Below are 19,882 nucleotides of genomic sequence, written 5' to 3' on the forward strand. Positions count from 1 at the left end.
GAAAAGCTCACGTAAAAGTCGACTGCATCTGGGACAGTTTACTTGATTTTGACCTCTATCATCATGATTCAACTGTGTCGACTGTGTGTTAGAGTCTTTGTCACTTTAAAGTCTCATGTTTGTAACATTTAAATGTTTTTATGAAAAATCTGAATCGGACGAATCAGCAATTGTAGCTTGGCAGAACTTAGCTTGTTGTTTTCTGGGTAACTGAAGGTAAATGAACAATGTCTGAATGTTAAATGAACCAAAAGTAGATCTGTGCTTCAGGGCAACATGAAATCCCCCCCCACAATGTCTTAAACTTACATTAACTTCCTAAAACCGCCATCTGAAGACGTCCCGCCCGCTCCACTGTAGCTCATCTATATGACTGGACAAGGGGCAGCCAATGACAGCCAGACACATTCAATCATTGGGCCCATCCAGCTGTTCGTCATCCTGAGAGAAAGCCAAGTCATCCAAGTGAGTGCAGCAGCCAGCGCTGCTGCTGTGTCTCCAGCACGTTTGTATTTCATGATCTTAAAAAATAAACACGCAAATAAAACAAATTACAGGTGGTGCCCTGTTTGTATCCTCCTTCGCCCTCCATCCCCTTCCCATTTACCTAAACCCCTGCTGGAATTGGTCCACAGAATAAAAAAAAAAAAGCAAAAAAGAAAACTTGACAGCCCTCCCAATTTCCCATCATGCATTCCTGCACAACAACTGAGCAAAGAAAAAAAACAGCTGGGAAAAAGTCACAAAAGCATTGCTTTTTCTCAAAAGTAGAGGGGCCCAGACCCCCTGAGAGGAGGTGAAGTTTGGGATAAAAGGGAAGGAAAAAGAGGGAACAGTAAGAAAGAGACATATATAAGGGACATTAGGGGTGAGAAGATAGGTGTGGGACCAAATAAGGACATTCCACAAAGAGGCAGCTATGGCTCCACCTCAACAGAAGCCCCACCCATGGGCTACACCCAAGTGTTGGGTAGCACAGCCAAAATGACCCTTCCTTGAGCGGTAGATGCCACGACTGTGTCCATTGACCAAAGGTGGTTGCTGCATATGAAACAAACACTTGGTAGACGGCAACAGGAGAAGACACCCCTTCCTCAGTGCCAACAGAAACCACGCATCCCCACCCCCCCCCCCCCCCATCTCACACTACCCCAGGAGAAGACACCTCTTCCTGAGTGCCCATAGACACCACAAGTCTCCACCCACCCAATCCCAAATCCCATTCCATGCCACCCCACTGCAAATGAACCTAAATTCCATAATCTCCTGAACCAAAATGTCTGAAAACCTTATTTGTTTTCCAGTTTTACAAACCCTTCCCGCCCTACCCAAGTGGTTTTATTTCCTTTTGTCAAAAGGGAACCATCAACCAAGGCTAAAGCTAGTTAGCTGTCCAACTCCAATGAAAACCTTGAGTGGTGTCTCCCGTCTCCAAGTGCTTCAGAATGAAGGGGTGTGGTCTCCAACCGGAAGAAAGATGCAGTCAGTAGAAAGCTAGATTTCTTTTTTTTTTGTTTTTGTTTCAATTCCGAGTCTGCTCTGGTAATTTATGTCCATGTGTGATTTTAGCTCTCTGTTCACCCTGTAGGCCACTCACACATATTCATAAAAATAACAAAACTTAACAAAAAAATTAAAATCTTAGTGCATCCTCCTCAGAAAAATAAACCCCAGCTGTAGAAACAAACAATAAAAGCAGGAAAAGTTCAAAACGTCATGTTTTGTGTCTCACTTTGTTCCCCAAATCTTAAAAAAATGTCATCATATGTGTTCGTCACAGCTTCCATGTTTGTCCTTAAACTTTTGTTTTCCTCCTTTTGTTTTTAAACTTTCAGCTGTGGGGTTTAAGAAAACTAAAAAAGAAAAGTTACACTTTAGAAAAGCCTTCCTGGTGGACAGGGTCAGTGTATGTGACTGAGGTTCACGAAGCCCTGCCCCGCTGCCTTTGCCATGCTGATGTCATCTCTTTGAGCCTGGTCCTCCACTGTAGTGCAAAAATGTGCTCCAGGTCCCGGCAACTCCACCCTGCCGGGCCTGAAAGCGGCGCTACAGAGAGCCGGATGCAGCGGCCTGCAGCTCCTGGAAGGTACTGTCAAAGCAGCGCTTCAGGTCCGAGTAGGTCACAACCAGGACACTTTTCTCGTCCCGAGACACCAAGCTGATCTTCTCAGGAACGCCTGCGTCCAGCTAAATGAACACAAGAAACAGAACTTTTTTAAAAAAAGTATATTTTGTAAGTGTTGTTTTCTGTTTTGCTACAGTTAGCATACAAAAGCAATTCATTCTTATGAGAAAAGCAACTGTTTTGACAATCAGTTGGGATCGCTTTTGCAAGTCACAAGGTCATGTGGGTGCACCGATAACAGGATAAGACTATCTGACACAAATTTAACAGTGAGTGCAGCTATTCATACAACAGTTTACTCAAATGAAAAGGCTGTAACTGCGAAAAGTCACAGCTTTAATTAGATTCAGGCTAATGAAGTGAAAAGAGGAACTAAAGTGTTAAGAAAAACGGTGACAGCTTGACAAGGAAGTTAAGCTGGTGGTTAAAAAGGATCTACACACGTATGGTGCTGGTTAGGACTGACATACTGTGTAATTCAGTGTTTTGGAACTGAAATTTGGAAAATCGCTACACTGTAAAACAGGTTAATCTTTTTTTTAACTTCCATTTGCAGTCACTGGGCACATTGATGTGCGATTTTAGCCTATGCTATTGAAGCATTAACAGAAAATTGGGCTGCTGTGCATGTTTGCCTAACTTGTACACATTAAATAGTTCCATGAAGTGCACAACTTATCAAATATCTGCTTATTTAAAAACAAAAGTATTAAAATAGACCAAAAAAAAGAAAGCTTCCTGACTTTGTTGAGGCAGGAGACGATGTGGCTGAGGTCAATCCAGGGCGTCCCCGCTTCTGTCACCTGGTGAAACAGGTGGTCCCGGAAAAGCTTCAACAGGTAGCGGTCGCCCGTTTCTGACCACGTTGGGTCCTTTTGGAATCTGATTGGCACAACACAAGACTATGCAGTTGTAACAGAAATAAATCACACACTATGATGCAATGTTCAACAAGTGGTACTTACTCTGGACGTTCATTTATGGTGCCCAGCTTGGCCAGCAGGCGAAAGAGTCGGCCATTTTGCACCTCCTGCAGAAAAAACAAAACAGGGGGGCCAATTTTATTTGTCTGCACCAGAAATTTTCATTTTTCTTTCAGTTGAAAGAAGCAACGTTGAAAGCAACACCAGAGGAGAAAAATACTCTGCCACTAGAGGCGATAGCAGGCAGTAAAATTCCCCACTCATTACCAACATGCAGTGAATGCTGCTTTAAATTGTATTTTCATTCCTGCAGCTGTAAACAGAGTATAGATGTTAAGTGCAATGAATATGGGCCAAATGAGAGGGGGTTTAAATTTGATGGGTGGGGCAGGGAGATAAATAAATAAACAAACATATATTCCAGTGGGATTTTCTCTTATAAAACACCGATTTCAAATCAAAAGATCACGTTCCCCCTGCAAGGAATGCTTCCAAAAACTGAAACCGCTGCTGTTGACTTTCTGCCCATACATGGTGCTGAGCTCCGTTTTCTCTCACAGGGTCTACAAGATACTTCCCTCTGACTGAAAGTGAACCCAAAAAACAATTCTCTGAAATCAAAGACGTGCAAGACAGAAGTAAACCAATATTACACCTACATCATGGCTCCTACACATCAAAACCACCTAACCTAATCCATATAATAGAGAAAAGAATGATGTACTCATAAATATACATTGATTAGGGTGGAATTATGTGATGCATTCTCATAAACATCTTTAACTTAAATAATCCATTAAAAATAAATGCGAGCAGATGCCAGTTTGTGGAAGTTGCCATGCTGTCATGTCATGCTGAGATAGACGTCGCCATTTCCCTGTTTGTCTGTGGCTAGAGACTGGCGATACATGTAGTATAGCTTTAAACACCGCCCCCCCCACAAACAAAACCACACACGCACGAACATCTCTTTTAACACTTGTACATCTATATTTTAATAATCTCCTTCTTGTTACATCCTCCCTCATTTCCACCTCATCCCTTATCTCCTGAACTGCACAAATGAACAAAAACAGGCATAAACATGCTTGTTTATTCCAGATATTGTCGCAGTTACTTATTGGCAGCAGATTACACGTGGGACCCTCTCATCTCTGGATAGCTGACAACAGGCCAGCTAAACAACAACAGATGGTTATAAGCTAATGGTATGCCAGTGAATGCTTGAGTGTCCCAAAATTCACACCTTTCCTCTGAAAAACAGCTTGTTTACACTCTCACATCGTGTCCAAGCCCAAGAATGTTAGACACTCTTCACCAACGCGTACTGTAACTTTAAATCTGCACCTAAAGTTGTTGAAAACGTGATGTTGCTCACTCCATGACAGATTACTGCACTGCAGCAAATTACAGCTCACCTTCACGTCTGCAGATATAATTAATTCCTGCCTCTCCTTTCTCTTCTTCCTCTGTCTCACCCTGTCAACTGTATCTTCACTGTTGGACAAAGCGACAATTACTGAAAATCAACTGGCCAATCATTTCAGCTCATTTGAAAATGTATTCAGGATTCATTTTTCTGTAACAGTATTTCCAGACTAGCTTCTGTGTCCACTAACTGAATCAGAAGAAAACTACTACTAACACTAACAAAAAAAAAATAAACTTTTTCAGGATCCAATAAACCTAAAAGGAAATAAAAACAGAATGCAATGATCTATTTGAACTATATATAGAGTTTAAAAACGAAAATGAGAACATCCAAAACGACGAAACTAAGGAACTGATTCATAATAAATATTTGCTGTTTTGGAATTTGATACCAGCAACAAGTTTCGATGATGTTGGGGACAAAGACCGGAATAGTTTCACGGCGCTTAAGAAAAAAAAAAAGTTAATAACATCAATAGTCTTTTAAAAAAAGTCTGTGAAAAACTGTAGTTTTTCTCACTGTGATGCTGAGAAACAAGAATTTGGGGATTTGGTCAGAGATTGGTCTAGTATATAAATAATTTTAAAAATTCAGCAAATGCAGACACATGCAAATATCGAGGCACAACACCACTCAGGCCACACTGACTAAAAAGGAAAGCGGAAAACCATGCAAATGGAAGAACTTGTAATAACAAGATCCAGAACGCTGCCATCTTCTCTGAGGTGAAGTGTTTACCTCTACTGTGGCCTGGCTAATCAACATTAGACATTCTTTCTGCAAATCACAGATGCTGAGTTCTTCAGGCTGAATTTGCCTGCCATTAGAGCAAAGTCTTCATGACTGTGTGGAGCTGCATTATTGCACAAGACGGGTAACTTGCACATCTGTGAGATACTACCAATACCAAATGACATATATAGGTTTATGGGGCAGTTTTTTCAGTAAGGCAATGCCAAACCACATTACGCGTCTGTCTGGGGATTTGTGCTTTAGGGTGAAAGCTATGCCATAACATCAAACCCATCTGGATCACACGCCTTAACCTGACAAAAGACTGCAACTATTGTGATTGGCCTTTTCTCCACCGTTGATTCATCCTGTGCATTTCTGGCTACTTTTTCACCACAACTTTTAAATTTATAAGTGAGAATAACAATCATTGTCTCAGTAGAAGGGATAGTAATCAAAATAATAATATAAGAACTCACAAATGTCAGCAAATGATCAGAATGGATGCGAGGGAATGAACAAAGAAGAGGAAAAACTAGAGGGACAAAAAAAATAAACAAACAAACGTCCCAGGAACTTTATTTCTTTCCATCGGCTGGCACTACATGTAAACAACCGGGACACAATCATATGGTAATTAACACACAAAGCAGCTACACAAGCATAAATGCCAGCCACTTACGCTGGCTACATCATAGCTTCTACAGACATTCACTGCAGAAGCCTAAATCAGGGCTGACTGCAGTTCAGGTCTGTCGCACTTAAAAGTGTTAATTTACAAAAAATAAAAACAACCACCAGTGCTACCCCCCTCAGCCTTCTAGCAGACACACCTGTGCACCTGTTCAAAATTGCACGTCCGCTTGTTCTCAAGTTATCGCAGTCACAAGATTTTCAGAAAACTTACTCTGAGCTTGAGATTCAAGTTACTGAGATTCAAGTTACTGAGATTCAAACATGTCCACGAAATTTAAGTAGATGCATCTATGGTAAATGAATCTGAAGCTCCTGCGCTGACTGGCTGTCCAGTTATCGGATTCATAAACTTAGCTGTCCAAACCGCTCGCCCGCCCAGCAGGTTGACGGCAATTCACCCATCCTTTTACCACTGAGGTATTACAAAACTGAAATACTGTGAAAGAATGAGGTTGAGGCAAATGAAAAGCTTACAGGGACCTGTTAAAAGAATGAGGTGCAAACAATGCTCTGTCCAAGCTTCTGTTAAAAGATCCTGCTGGCAATTAATTCACACAGTTCATACAGTTTAGGAGAAAAACATTTCAAATCTCCTCTTTGTATCGTTAGCAAATAAACATAGTGTTTAAATTACATACCGTTTACTGTAAACATACTGCTACAGATACATTGTTTGGAGGGGGGCGGGGGGGGGGGGACTGAACAGTGTCTGTTTCATTTTGTTAACCCTCTCCCTATCTGATGAACAGTTACAGCTGCAAGCAGAGCCAAACATGAGATTTCCTTTGTCTACCTCAAAATCATTCAATCTGATGTGTTCCAGATGGCTAAAAATATCAAGCATGGGTACCAGTGGTAGATACCAGCTGTATTTGTATTACTACATCTACATCACAAGAAAACAAAACAATGAGTGCTTCTTGGCAAAATGACCAAATTAGAATCTAAAATTAAAGATTAACGAGTGTCTTTAAAAGCAGCATCATGGCTGAAGCAACAACAACCTGTAACTTAACACAGCAGCACTGTTACAATGATGCAACCACAAACTCAAAATGGTTTACATGAAACTTTTAACTTTCAAATAAAGCTTTTTTTCAACAATATAAGAGTGACCAGGAAAACGCAGGAGGCTACTGCTATTTTTATACGCGCAGGCATGCATTCAGCAGCGTTTGACGTGATAGGCAGGAAATCTACATACTGTCATTAGCTGAGTTTGGACTAAAAAACTCATACTACTGAGAACCATTTGTGTTCTCATGAAATATTACTGACATCACTCAAATTTAAAGAACTCTGTTTTCATAACACCTACTCAGAATAGATAGTAAACAGGGTCTGCAGCTAGGAGGTTTAAAAAACAAAAAAAACAAAACACAAAAACAAAAAAAACAAAACCCCACAAGCTACTTCACTTGGCGTGTCAGCACGGAGACAAGGCCGGAAGAGGAAGCTGGGGCCTGACCGAAAGAAAAAGACTGAGATGGGGTCGGGTTGGGCGTTTCACACATTGATGCTCCAACAAGTCCACAATATACTGTACAACATCCTGTGCGCGCACACGCACACGCACACACACACACGTACACACAACTTCCCTATTTGCTTACCAAGGCAATACCCCCTTTTATCCACCGCACATGGAGTAAACAATATGGCTGAATCATGTTACAGACACGTTTTCTGTTCAGACCTTCTCTGTGTATTCAACATAACCTTCATCATACCTTGGCCAGATCCTCCTCAATGACGTCATTCCTCATCTGCGATGCATCCAGTTGTGTGTAGAATCTGGCTCCAATCATCGGCATGATGTCATTGACGCTGCGCAGGCGAGACTGTTCGGTCAGCAGATACCTGCAAAACACAGCAACAATTTACCTTCGTGCGAGTTCAGGTCAGGCGCCGCTGCACTCACAAGAAGGCGGTCTCTTTACACACTGCTATTTTCTTCTTCACTATTAAGTATAAGGTGCAAGCCGTGCACAAAAAGGTATAAAACACTGCTAAAACCTTAAACAGCACAAGTTTGAGTGCTTCAATTAGAAGATCAAATGCTACTAACCAATCAGATTCCAGCTTTCTCTTATATGCTAAGTTTTGGTTAATTTCATCTATACGCAGACAAAATTAAGTGAAAACTCAGCTGACATGTTATTATGCCACCTGTGACAGTAGCCTGAGTATATTGCATGTCACAATTTACTGAAGTATAAAAGCATCAGTTCTATTAAGAGGTCAGCTCTCACTTCATTTACAGGACGCAGATCTGATAAGTCAATGGCCGTTAAATTTCAAAGGTTATTTAGCTTCACACCACCACAAAAAGGTCACACTGACTGAAAGTCCCTGCAGATATTTTTCTCAGCTCTTCTTATTTATTCAATACACAAATCGCATGATTGCATGTTTAGGTGCTGAAGACCTCGTCTTTTTTTCTTTTTTTATAAAGATAAACGTCTTTCAGATAACAGAAACACTGCATAGGACTAACACAGACACTGAGAAATGCTTGAAAATGCATAAAATCTGACTATTTGAATCCTAGGTCAAGATTTTTTTTTTTTTTTTTTTTAAATGTTCTAATCATTTCCGATTACAATTAATCCTACAGAAGTTTGACACGACTCCAACGTTGCTGACAGGTATTGCTACAATACCTGTCAGCAGAAGTGCATTGATTGCTCGTGGTAGAGCTAACATAACATAGAGGAAGCTAACAGTAAAGGCTCAGTAGTCCCTTCTTGCCCCACGGACAGCTTTTATTTGTGTTTTTGAAATAGTTTAAGTTAAACCACGGATTGTGGTCAGAATGAGTTGACAACACTTTTTTGGTCAGTCTCAATGTGGTTGTTGCAATACATGTACAGAAGCCTTTATTGCACTTATGATAAAACCAATGCGTTTACCGCCACGTCCATTAATATTGTTTCACATCACATGAGTTTGTCAGCTACACTGACACACAACATGTGTAACAGGCAGTAAAATAAGGAACATGCAAAGGAAATAACAGCAGTATGTAGCAGCCTTTTGACTCTCACACCAAGCTAGACTAATACAGATAAATTAGGTGGACAATGTTAACCGACTTGTTTACTTTTCATTTTATTAATTTAGGTCTGGTTGCCATTTAGTCATCGTAATAACAAGCACCAGACCATCACCTTAGCCACTCTACCACCAAAAATCAGGGATGTAAACTTAAGATTCCTCCAAGCTACAGATACCAGTGATAACCCAAAACAGGTATTAAGTGCAGGCATTTTAGTCTCCCCCCCCCCCAAACTGGGTAACATCACACCACCACCCCCTTACAGAATGAGGTTCTTGAGGTCTGAAGAGTAGTTGATAGACACCAGCTCCATGGCCTTCTGCAGGTTCTCCCTTTGTATGCCAGCCAGGGAGTTGCATGCCAAAGCCAGCACAACCTTGCCCAGTGACACGAGATCTGCTTGCTACAAAAACGACACAAAAATAAACTTTAACCACACTTCCTCAGCTTTTGAAGTAAAACAGAACGACAGTACTAAAATAAAATAATTTCACATGAAGCTGATAAAGTACCTGGTACTGTGGCATAAGGGCAAGATGATTGGTCTGACTGTTGTCAAATGTTAAGACATCAAACACCCCAACACAGTTCACCCGTAACCTACAAAGATTAGCGCATTAGGCATTAGGTAACGTACACGTTTGTTGTGCATGCACAGTAGCGTTGTTATGAAAAACGAAAGCGCTGAATGAAAATATTCTTTTGCTTTTAATAGTTTTTTTTTTTTTTTTTTTTTACACTTAAGTCATAGTTTCATCTCTGAGCTTAACAATAAATTCATGTTCTTTCATACATGGACATTTATGGTTATAAGAGACAGGCTATGATTCTTATATCCATACTGAACAATGAAATATGTGCTTAGATACTTGAATAGCGTGTATACCTGGTCTTGCCAGTGATGAGAATTTTGCTGGGGTCCATCACACGGCAGGCCAGGCCCGCCGTGTGGATGGTGCGCAGGGCTGAGCTGAGCTGGACGATGTATGCCCAGATGAGGGATTCTGGGAGAAGACCCGCGTGCTGCCGTGGTGGAGGGGGTTCATGTTGTCCTGCACATGAGAAAAAAGTTTTATTGCACAAAAGTGGTGTGAGGTTTTACATTACTTATGAACTAAACCGCAGACTACTTCCTCAGTAACCTTATCTTCATGACAAGCTGTTTCTTAGAGGTCTGACATGAGTAAAAACGCATGAACAGTCTGTAGATTAACAAGCTCAGCAACAGTGCAGACTCAGAAAACAACTAAAAATTCCTGATAAAATCAAGAAGCTCAATGACATATTGTTTACTGTATCTTTACTTTTACACTATGCTGCATTCCTGTTAATTGCAACTTTGTTTGCAGTTAAGAAGTGACTTAATTGCATTTTCTAAAAACAAAATATGAAGGAATTCATTCCATTCATTCATTCATTTAATGTGCATCCAACAGATGCACATTAAACTAGTTGTAAAGCACTCAACAGCTGTGAGATCCCTGTGAGGTTTTGCATTGTGCGCAGGTTTTACCAATTTGGAAAAATTGCGCAGGAGGATAAAGTCATCCACAACTTTTCTGAAGCCTTCGTTATGTATGTGTTTGGTGGACACACATCAAATGTTACTGGCATTGGAGATTTCAGTGTGGTTTTGTGAGCTGATGGAGACCCTGATGCGCTGTACAGGCTTCTTTCCGGCCTTCGTGCATTTAGTCAGCAGTTTATTTTCAGACAGCCGAGTACGTTAGCTGTGTTGCTTTGTGGTGCAGACAACTCAGTATGCTTTGCATAGGATTTATTCTTGTTTAAAAATCACTTGCACTGAAGCCAAAGTATTTCCAGTCCTGACATTTGATTTTTGTTTTGAAACGGCCTGTTACATCTTATATTGATCTTTTAACAAAGTTTTCCTGGGCCAGACTGCATCCCGGAAACTTCAAGCAACCAGATGCAGGGAACAGCTGTGACTAGCACATGCTGTTAGGGTCATGGGAGACGATTAAGGAGCACTTGGATTTGCTCTTACTTTGCGTTCTATTGATGTAGCACGCAATTTTAATATCAGTCAATTATGGTCATTTAATTGTGGGAAGCCAAAGTTGTGACCAAGATTAAAATGTGATTAACTGTGGAAGCCTACTTCACGTAAAACTGACGAGTTCACTACATCACTGAGAACCGCTAATGAAATTCTTACTCATCAAAATACTCGTTTCAGTCAGTTTGAACAAGCGTCTCATAAGGCAAGACAGTTTACCGTTTCTAGAAATCATGTTTATTATCGGGGCAGTACTCACTTCTTTCTCGTAATCCCCCTGCAAGTTTTACAACCAATGTGAACCACTCGCATTGGGTAATGTAAGTCAGGCAGTAGAGCATTAGGGTGTGTACAACACAATCAAACCACAATGCAACATGTGAGAATAAGGAACCTGTTTGTTTCACTAAAGACCATTCCAGAATGAAATGGCTTCAGATTACATTATCTGGTATTTAGGTGTATAATCATCATGTACCCGTGTGCAAAGGCATCTGAGAGACACTTGTTATATACACACGTGCTTGTATATACACATCTCATTTGTTGTGGTTTCTTATCAGTGTTTGGAATGGATGACACAAAGACCAAGGTCTGAATGCCTCTGCTTCCTCTGTCTGTCATTCCTGTATACAGGCTATTTAACAGCACCTGCCTTAGGATCAGTTTCAGCCACAGTTTCCTCCAAGTCCCCGTGTGTCTATCACAAAGACCCATGCTTGCCAACCGTCAGCTTAGGCTACCAAACAAGACTTCAAAAAACACACAAAAAAAAAAACAAACCTCTCTCCAAAACATATTTTTAGACACTTTGAATTTCTTAAAAACATCATGTATTATTTGTTTGCACAATCTAACCCATCTACCTACATACCTATAAGCATGGCATGAGCACAACTGCATGCAATGCAATCATGAAAGCATGCACTCAAATAGACTTGGGCCGATGACCTCATTATCAAACAAGTAAACAGAGTCGAAATGTGTGAAGGGGAGGGAGAGCAGAAAGGCGTGTGAGGTGATGCTAGGCCTATTCGTAGCAAAGGACGAGGAAGGGAGGGACAGTCAGCATACCCCATTTCCTTTTCGTGAAGTACGAGTCTGCTGCTGGGTCATTAAAGTGTCTGCTGAACATGGTTTCTGCACCTGCATGGAAATCATACGAGAACACCAAAGCTGGGGAAGACAAAGACAAAAGCGTGAGAAAACATTGAGCCAATTTAGTATAAAATATAGTTATGTAACCAGATAAAATGCAAGTCTAAAATCATGTAGCTATATAAAATTTCTGTTCAAATACAGCTGATTACACTCACAGTGGTCTCCAAAGGCCTTGGTGGTGAAGACCTCTCTCAATGTTACAGTGTTTGAGTGCTGAACCTTCTTCCACATGTCCACCAGCATCATGCACTTTGTGTTAACGAGGCGGAAACCTTTGCATATTAAAAATATGAATTATTTATAAGACATTCATTTTATGTTAGATTGGGATTGCAGCTCATAAAACACACACACACACACACACACACACGATGCAAGTCAATAAAATTAATATTCAGTTTTATCTGCTATAAAACTAAAGCAATTTCCACAACTCCTTTATTAGGCTGTGGGAAGGTAACATTTAATGTTTAAATCTATGGAGTTTAAAGTCTCAGAACGTCCTTGGCATTAAAATAATTTGATCAAATTCATTAATTAATTATTGCTCTGTGAGTTAAATCCCAATATTAACATTATTTTCTATAGCATTCATCTCTTGTCTTATTTCCAGCAGTGTTGATTTCTACTGTTAATGCTGATATGGTCTCTATCATCATCATATTCATCTTACATGCTTCTTATTGGAGTAGGCGGTACTCATAGGGATTATTTTGTGAAGAAGCGTCAGATGATATGTGAAACTTCCCTTTTATGTAAACAAAACAGAGCCTGACATAGAAAGCAGTCTTAACAGAGACAGCTGATAACCACTGTCCGACTGGGATTTTCGGTTTTGTCAAACCAGCTTACTCACACACACACACACACACACACACACACACACACACACACACACACACACACACACACACACACACACACACACACACACACACACATATATTCAAACTTTCGTGGGGTATACCTCTCTGGTCTGGACATTGGCCAAATGTAGTAGACAAGATTAGAAAGCCTGTTGTTACAGAAATACTCATTTGGGGAGGAGCAGATCCTGGAAAGAGCATGAAGGTGGAACTACACCTGCTTGCTGGATTCACTCAGGTATTGAATGTTCTATTCTAACATGAACTCAACTGGACATTAAGTAAACGTTGCATTACAGAGCTTACGAGATAAAAATCTGTTCTGTCAGACTGAGTCGCAGCTCCCCCCCCCAAGTAATGTATTGAAAGTTTAGAGCTGCAGTGCACCCATGAAAGCATTTAATTAAATTCAACTCAATTTTATTTATATAGCGCCAAATCACAACAACAGTTACCTCAAGGCACTTTATATTTTAAAGGAGACCCCACAATAATACAAACAGAGAAAAAACCCAACAATCATATGACCCCCTATGAGCAAGCAATTTGGCGACAGTGGGAAGGAAAACTCCCTTTTAACAGGAAGAAACCTCCAGGAGAACCAGGCTCAGGGAGGGGCATTACAATACAACATTACAATATTAGAAATACTGGAACAGCTTCTTTCGCTTATTAAACTGGGCTATTGGGAGGGTGAATGAACTCTTAAGATTATCTGACATGGTGTGTGGCATCTGAGAAAAATGCATATGATGACCACATTTCTTACCATGTATCCTCCTCAGGCAGTACGGTAAGTCATCTTTGCTATTCACTGCCTTGTAGCACGAGGTGATGTAGCTGAAGTTGCTGGTCTTCTGCATGCGGTTTGGTGGGGGAAGGGGCTCGAGGGGAAACAGGCTGTGATAGCTGTCCACCTCAGATGGTACATCTACCAAAAACAGGCATTTTTAGAGAGAGAAAAAACACCACATACTGCACAAAAAGTAAAGATTTAAAAAGTAAGTGGCAACTAGGGTTGAGCGATATGTAAAAATTTTCCAACCGACAATCCTTAGTCCAATAATCGACAATGGGCGATATATTCACTTTTTGATAATCATGCACAGACTGATTTGCGCGTTTACAACATAGAAGTCCAAAGATGGACAAACTAATTTCCAAAAAAAGATTAGGGCTGTCAGCGTTAACGCGGTGTTAATTCAATCATCACGATTAAAATTTTTTACGCGCTCAACCCGTCTGGAGCGCAGAATGAACAAACTTTGGACAAACTGTCCAAAATGCGTTGACAGAGACATTTCAGGGATTTTGACTCAGTCTGCACTCCGGATGGGTTAATTGTTAATCCCGTTAGTCGTGATGACCGCACATTAACGCTGACAGCACAAAAAATATATATAAAGTCACCAATTTTGGATGAGAGCGGTAAACCTAAGGATGTAACCAAAGTGGTGTGCCGCTTGTGCAGTCGTATAGTGCGAGCAAAGTACTCAAACACGACTAACTTACATGAGCATGTACGTGTCCACCATCCGAATGAGTATGCTAGGCTATCACCAGCTTCTGCAGCTCCATCAACAAGCATTTGGACGCGCTCTGAGGAGGGTGCATTTGGGCGCGCTCTGAGGAGGGTGCATTTGGGCGCAGATGAAAGAGGGTGCTGTTAAAACAGCGCTATTATTATTTTTTTCTGTTAGCTGCTTCTATTAGCTCCATCCTTATTAGAAAACTTGTTCATGGGCAAATAAATAAATCGCCCTCGTTAAAACGATCGCCGATGGGCTCAACCTATAGTCGATATATTCGTCCAATCGCCCAACCCTAGTGGCAACAAACAAGATTTTTGGTTTAATTTACTGTAAAGTTCATATTCCTGTGGTACAAAAAGCTTGTTTGCAAAACAATCAGAAATCTTGTTTTCCCTGTTAGTGACCAAGAGCTTTTCCCCAGACGGTAAACTATCTCGAATAATTGTGAAAACCAGACACAGCTGAATTTTTTAAAAAGTCCCTGAAGAAGGTGAAGTAGGAGCGTGACAGAAACCAAAAGTAAAACAAGACTGAGCCTGAAACGGACATTCACTCTATTACAAAAGCTCAAGGATTTGTGATCAAAAGCAACGTGTGTGGCATCATCTCTAGTGAGTTAACTATTAACAAAAAATGATGGCTTACTAGCCTGAGTTATTTTAAAACTGAATCTGAGCCAGACTTTCCAACACGTGCCTTAAGGGAGACACTGAAAAGCTGTCTGTTGCTCCACAGCACTGCTGACATGCTGTGTTTGTGGTAGTTGCAATCTTAGCAACACACACACATACCCACAGAGCCCACAACCAACATATTGCACACTAACAGGACAGAATAACTCTACATCAGACTTGCAATGAGCACTAGTGCTAGTTTGTTTACATGTAAATATAGAAAATAGAACACTGAAACAGCCATTTAGTTTTATAAGCGCATGTTTAAGGTCAGTTGTCACAAGCATCCCTTATAATGTCAACAATGTAGATGCTCTACCTGGATTTTCTGAGTGGTCAATTTGGGCCATGGTTATTAGATGTCTGTTTATCAACTCCTGAAGAAGAAACAAGTGGACAAGACATCAGTTATAAAGCTCCAGAGAAGAGAAGGGGAATGTTTGGTCAACAAGGACAATACCTGTCGAAGCTCATCAGCCATGAAGAAGGACGGGGCATTGGCTTTCGGCTGCATGTAAGCCACATGTGGCGCCGTGGGGGGATAGATATGGTAAGTAGGAAACACCTGCAATAACCAGAAAAAAGAAAATACAGCTTCCTATTTATTGAGAAATGGAAACCAGTCTGATCATACAAATATTGTTTTCAGGCAGCTATGCAAATGAATGCGAGAGAATGAAACTCTTGTGATGTCATAAAAAAACAAAAAAAACAAAAACAAATTACAGTCCCTATTAGGCCATGAATTTACATCTCAATGCAGCCTATTAAATAAGACTCATATTTATATCAAAACTTAAAAATGCAGACTGATTTAAGTGATATTCATTTTGTTGTGTTTAAAGTGAGTGAATGCAGAGTGTATCCATACCATCCCAGCCATTGGTGCCGGGGTGTTGTCCGTGTAAAAGTAGGTCGTCCCCCCTACAGTCTCTTTCTGGATAATGTGTGCACCCTGGTCAGACGCGGTGGTGGGCACCATGTAATTGGCAGGGTTTGGGGTGTGACTGCGTCGACGGGGAGCAGGTGAGGTGTGTGGTGTAATTTTAGGGGAGTGAAGAGGAGAAGATCCCGCAGACAACGACATTCCTGAAAAAGGAGACAGAACGTGAGAAATGTTTCTTAGGAAAAGATTTAATTTCACAGTAATATATGAGGGAAATCCCTCACGAACTCAAGTATTACAATTTCAAAAGATGGAAAACAAAATTGAGCCCAACAGAAAGTGTTTGGGTAGAGGGTAGTTCTCAAAAAACCCACACCTGGAGCCAGGGCAGCAGCTGTGGAGCTGCTGAGACCAGGATGTGCAAAGAGAGGTGAGGGGAAGGCCTGGACAGTGGACTGAGCCATATTGGCCATACGTGGAGCTCCCTTAGGGATGAATTCACTCGCTGCCGGGTTAGGAGCCTGCCAACACAAATGAAAACAATGGAAAAATTAAAAGTCGTCTATCAGTCTTGTTGGAGGCAAATTAACTCATATTTGTCAAGCTTCAAGTACTTCCTTATATAAAAATGTAATCCTGAACCCTTAAAGAACTTTAATGCTATGACCCGATGTTTGTACACTCACCTTTCTCCTTTGGGAAATGCTAAGAGCACCAAAATCACTGAACAGTGAGGACGTCGGGGAGTTCACTGGATCTGCAAAGCACAAAGTGTTAAGGGCCCCTTCCAAACTTCAGTGGATGAGTGTCAGCTAGTGTCCCAAAGATATCTGAATACAGCTTACCATGAGTGCTGTGGCTGAAGTTCTTGGCACCATCGTTGAGAAGACTGGGAGAGCTGCTGCTGGTAGTCATTCGCTAAGGAGAGCAGCATCCAGAGGAGATGTATTACAAAAAGCACCCTGCCATCCAATTATGTTCATCAAAATACAACGAAGTACCATAAAATAATTTAACTGCAGGGCCTTAGTCTCCAATTATGCTTTCAAAGACCTAAAACTTTTTTTTGTGGTGGTAGGTTGGAGCTGCTGGTAGCCAGTTGCTGTATTAAACCTATAAATGTTTTAGTTCCAAAGTAGCTGGTGTCAAATTAATAACTAATCTACAAATTCAGCTGCCTCTTTCATGAGGCCAGGGTTTTGGATATAGTCCAACTTCACTGCTTTGGGCTGGTCACGTCACTCTTTGTTTTGCTCTGTAGCATTCTGTCAGCTTGAAATAGGAGCACATGAACCAGCTCTTCACCTGGCTCCAGGTTCTGGTTTGAGTGGCCCTCAAGCTCACAACAGATCTCCCAGAGAGCTGAACAAGGACTACCATCACTAGCCACAGTCCAAGACAAAGGATTCAGAGCTGGTCTAAAAGCAAGATGAGAGACTCACTGGAGAGGCAGCTCAATGACATTAAACACTGGCCAAAAAGCAACGCAGTCCACCTGCAGAGTCGAGTTTAGATCGTTAGCAGCATCTGAACTCTCAAAAGCATGCCTGAGGGCATTGTCTAATAGTAAAGTTATTGCATACGACACAAAAAAAAGAAAGAAAGAAAAGAAATAAGGTTCAACCCTAACATAACCATGTTGCCAGTCACGTACATGTGAAAACCACTGACTGGGGATGTAGCGATATACCCGCCAGTAAATGCCTCGATGACTCCCAACAGCAAAAGATGAAACTTAATGATGGCAGTGGCTGACGTTAACCTATTGTGTCACATCGATTTCACAGTAGCTAAATGTTCAAAGTTGGAGCGATGGAGAACTTGAAGACTTTGGTTTATTGTGAAGCTGTTTTTATGTTTCCCTGTAAAAAAGAAAGGGCAATAACAACAAACTCAATACAGAAATGTAACTGGTATACCATCAACTCAGAATTTCACAAGCATTGCATTCCTAACATAGCAAAATAAAACACGCATATATTCATTTTCAGTTCGTTTAACTGTACATTTACTGTGACAGACCTACAGCGTCCCTCTTGTACCTGCATCATTGAGTATTTAGGCTCTGCTGGACTTCCAAATCCATTGACCCCAATAAAGCTGCTGCTGAAGTAAGAGTTGGTAAGATTGGCATCGTTCAGGGTTGTGCCTTCCATCCCTGGGACTGTAGATGACAATAAAAGCAGAGTTTTGCAGATTAGGACTGCAACCAGACCATATCAGTTAGAGATAATTGCTTACACAGTCCAAAATGTAATGCACTCATGCTAATGTGTGCACAACTGAGCGCGTCTTCAGCCAATCACAGTTTGAAAGCATGTAAACAGTGAGCCGCAGCTGAAGCTTGACCCAAGGTAATAGCTACCACCAGCAAACTTTTTAGTAATACTTCCAGGGCAGCTTTTAATGCACGACTGCAAAGTGCATGCTACTTCAACACAAAAACACAACACACAAAAACAATGACTACTAAACCGTTAGCGTGGGTAGGCTAGTGTTAGAAAAGACTCAACTTGGAGAACAACACTAAACTTCACTTTAAGTTAAGTGAAGAAGAAAATGCAAAGTGCTGATAAAAACACTCATTTCTCCTTTTTTGGAGGAGAAACCCAAACAGGTAGAATAAGTTAAAGTGGTCAGTTTAAACATAGTTTAGCTAACGCTAGCTGGCTATTAGCTGCAGGAGCTAACGTTAGTGGGACGCGGATTTCTGCCCACTCACAGCTGTCACACAACACAACAGGCCTCCTCGGCTACAGCAGCATGGCTCATGTTTTGTGTTTTTAAGATACTGGTAACACAACGTGTAGTCAAAACTTGTGAGACGACAGTTAAAGAGCGCGATATACGCTAGTTGCACGCTGGGCTGTTTTGCTGATGTCTGGCAAGTAAAAGTAAACCACGTTGTTTTGGCGCTGAGAGGCCTCAGTGAATCCTCGGGCTAAATTTTAACAAAGCTCCGTGAGGCCCGAAAGTAAAGTCACAGTCAGTCACCCTGCACGAGGCCTTGGTTTACAGTCATTTGTACTCACTGGTTAACAGCTGCCCCTCCAGAGACGTACTCGCAGGCCCCAATGTTTCACTCTTCTTGGGCACGCCGGTGCCCCCACCGCCCGGGCAGCCCGCCGTGGAGCCGCCAAGGGAATACCCCGCTGGCGTCCCACCACCCCCGGCCATGGACAACGGGACAGGGCTGCCGCCGCCGCCGTGCAGCGGCAAACTCGCCAAGGACGGATCCTCATGCAAGAACTGACACTCATCTCCATAAAAGCAGGTTTTGTCTTTTGCGTAGTATCGACAAAACTTCACCTTGACATTGGGTATCCCGGCACCCCCGAGCGGAGCAGCTGAAGGTGGGAGTCCACTGTTCATGGCACTGCTGCTGCCGCCACTGCTGCCGGAAGACGCTCAAACATAGAGAGATGCAGGAAGCTAGCGTGCTAGCCCGCTAGCTTTCAACCAGTTTTCACTTAAAGGAGCGGGTTAATGTCACTTCGGGTGGTGGAAAACACTTAAGATCCCAGAGTACTCACATTCTAAGGCTAAGGAGCATTTTGGTTTGAGGAAATATCACTGCATGTGAAATCCTGGTCGTCGTTGTTGCTTTGGTTGTTGTCGCTATCCATGCAGCTGCCTTCGCAAAGTAGCCTGTTGTTGTTGTTTTTTCCGCTCGCAGCCTCTGTGCTGTGCTACAGAGCCGCTAGCATAGCTGTGCATTGTGGGTAAAACAAATTGTATGGGTGTAAACTAAATTTGAGGTATCTGCGATGTTGACAA

General features: G+C 41.6%; 1 protein-coding gene across 2 annotated transcripts; it reads right to left on the minus strand.

Annotated features, from left to right (window-relative positions):
• Positions 1-1,351: 1,351 nt before the first annotated feature.
• pan3 (poly(A) specific ribonuclease subunit PAN3) lies at positions 1,352-19,870 on the minus strand. 2 transcript variants are annotated; one of them, XM_040043841.1, is made up of 18 exons: positions 19,138-19,870; positions 18,148-18,269; positions 16,951-17,023; positions 16,792-16,862; positions 16,482-16,626; positions 16,091-16,308; positions 15,680-15,784; positions 15,539-15,596; positions 13,783-13,944; positions 12,303-12,419; positions 12,061-12,162; positions 9,853-10,018; positions 9,479-9,566; positions 9,230-9,369; positions 7,639-7,768; positions 3,091-3,155; positions 2,869-3,007; positions 1,352-2,187 (listed from the first exon to the last, which is right to left on the minus strand). In XM_040043841.1, the coding sequence occupies exons 1-18, from the start codon at positions 19,475-19,477 to the stop codon at positions 2,047-2,049; spliced, it is 2,382 nt and encodes a 793-aa protein (XP_039899775.1). In that variant the 5' UTR covers positions 19,478-19,870; the 3' UTR covers positions 1,352-2,046. The 2 variants fall into 2 exon arrangements, with proteins under 2 accessions (XP_039899775.1, XP_039899776.1); XM_040043842.1 differs by lacking the exon at positions 19,138-19,870 and adding an exon at positions 17,760-17,967 and having other exon boundaries at positions 18,148-18,264.
• Between the last annotated feature and the right edge of the window lie 12 nt (positions 19,871-19,882).

Source organism: Simochromis diagramma, unplaced genomic scaffold, assembly GCF_900408965.1.
Source record: "Simochromis diagramma unplaced genomic scaffold, fSimDia1.1 OVJJ01000602.1, whole genome shotgun sequence".
Lineage (NCBI taxonomy): Eukaryota > Metazoa > Chordata > Actinopteri > Cichliformes > Cichlidae > Simochromis > Simochromis diagramma.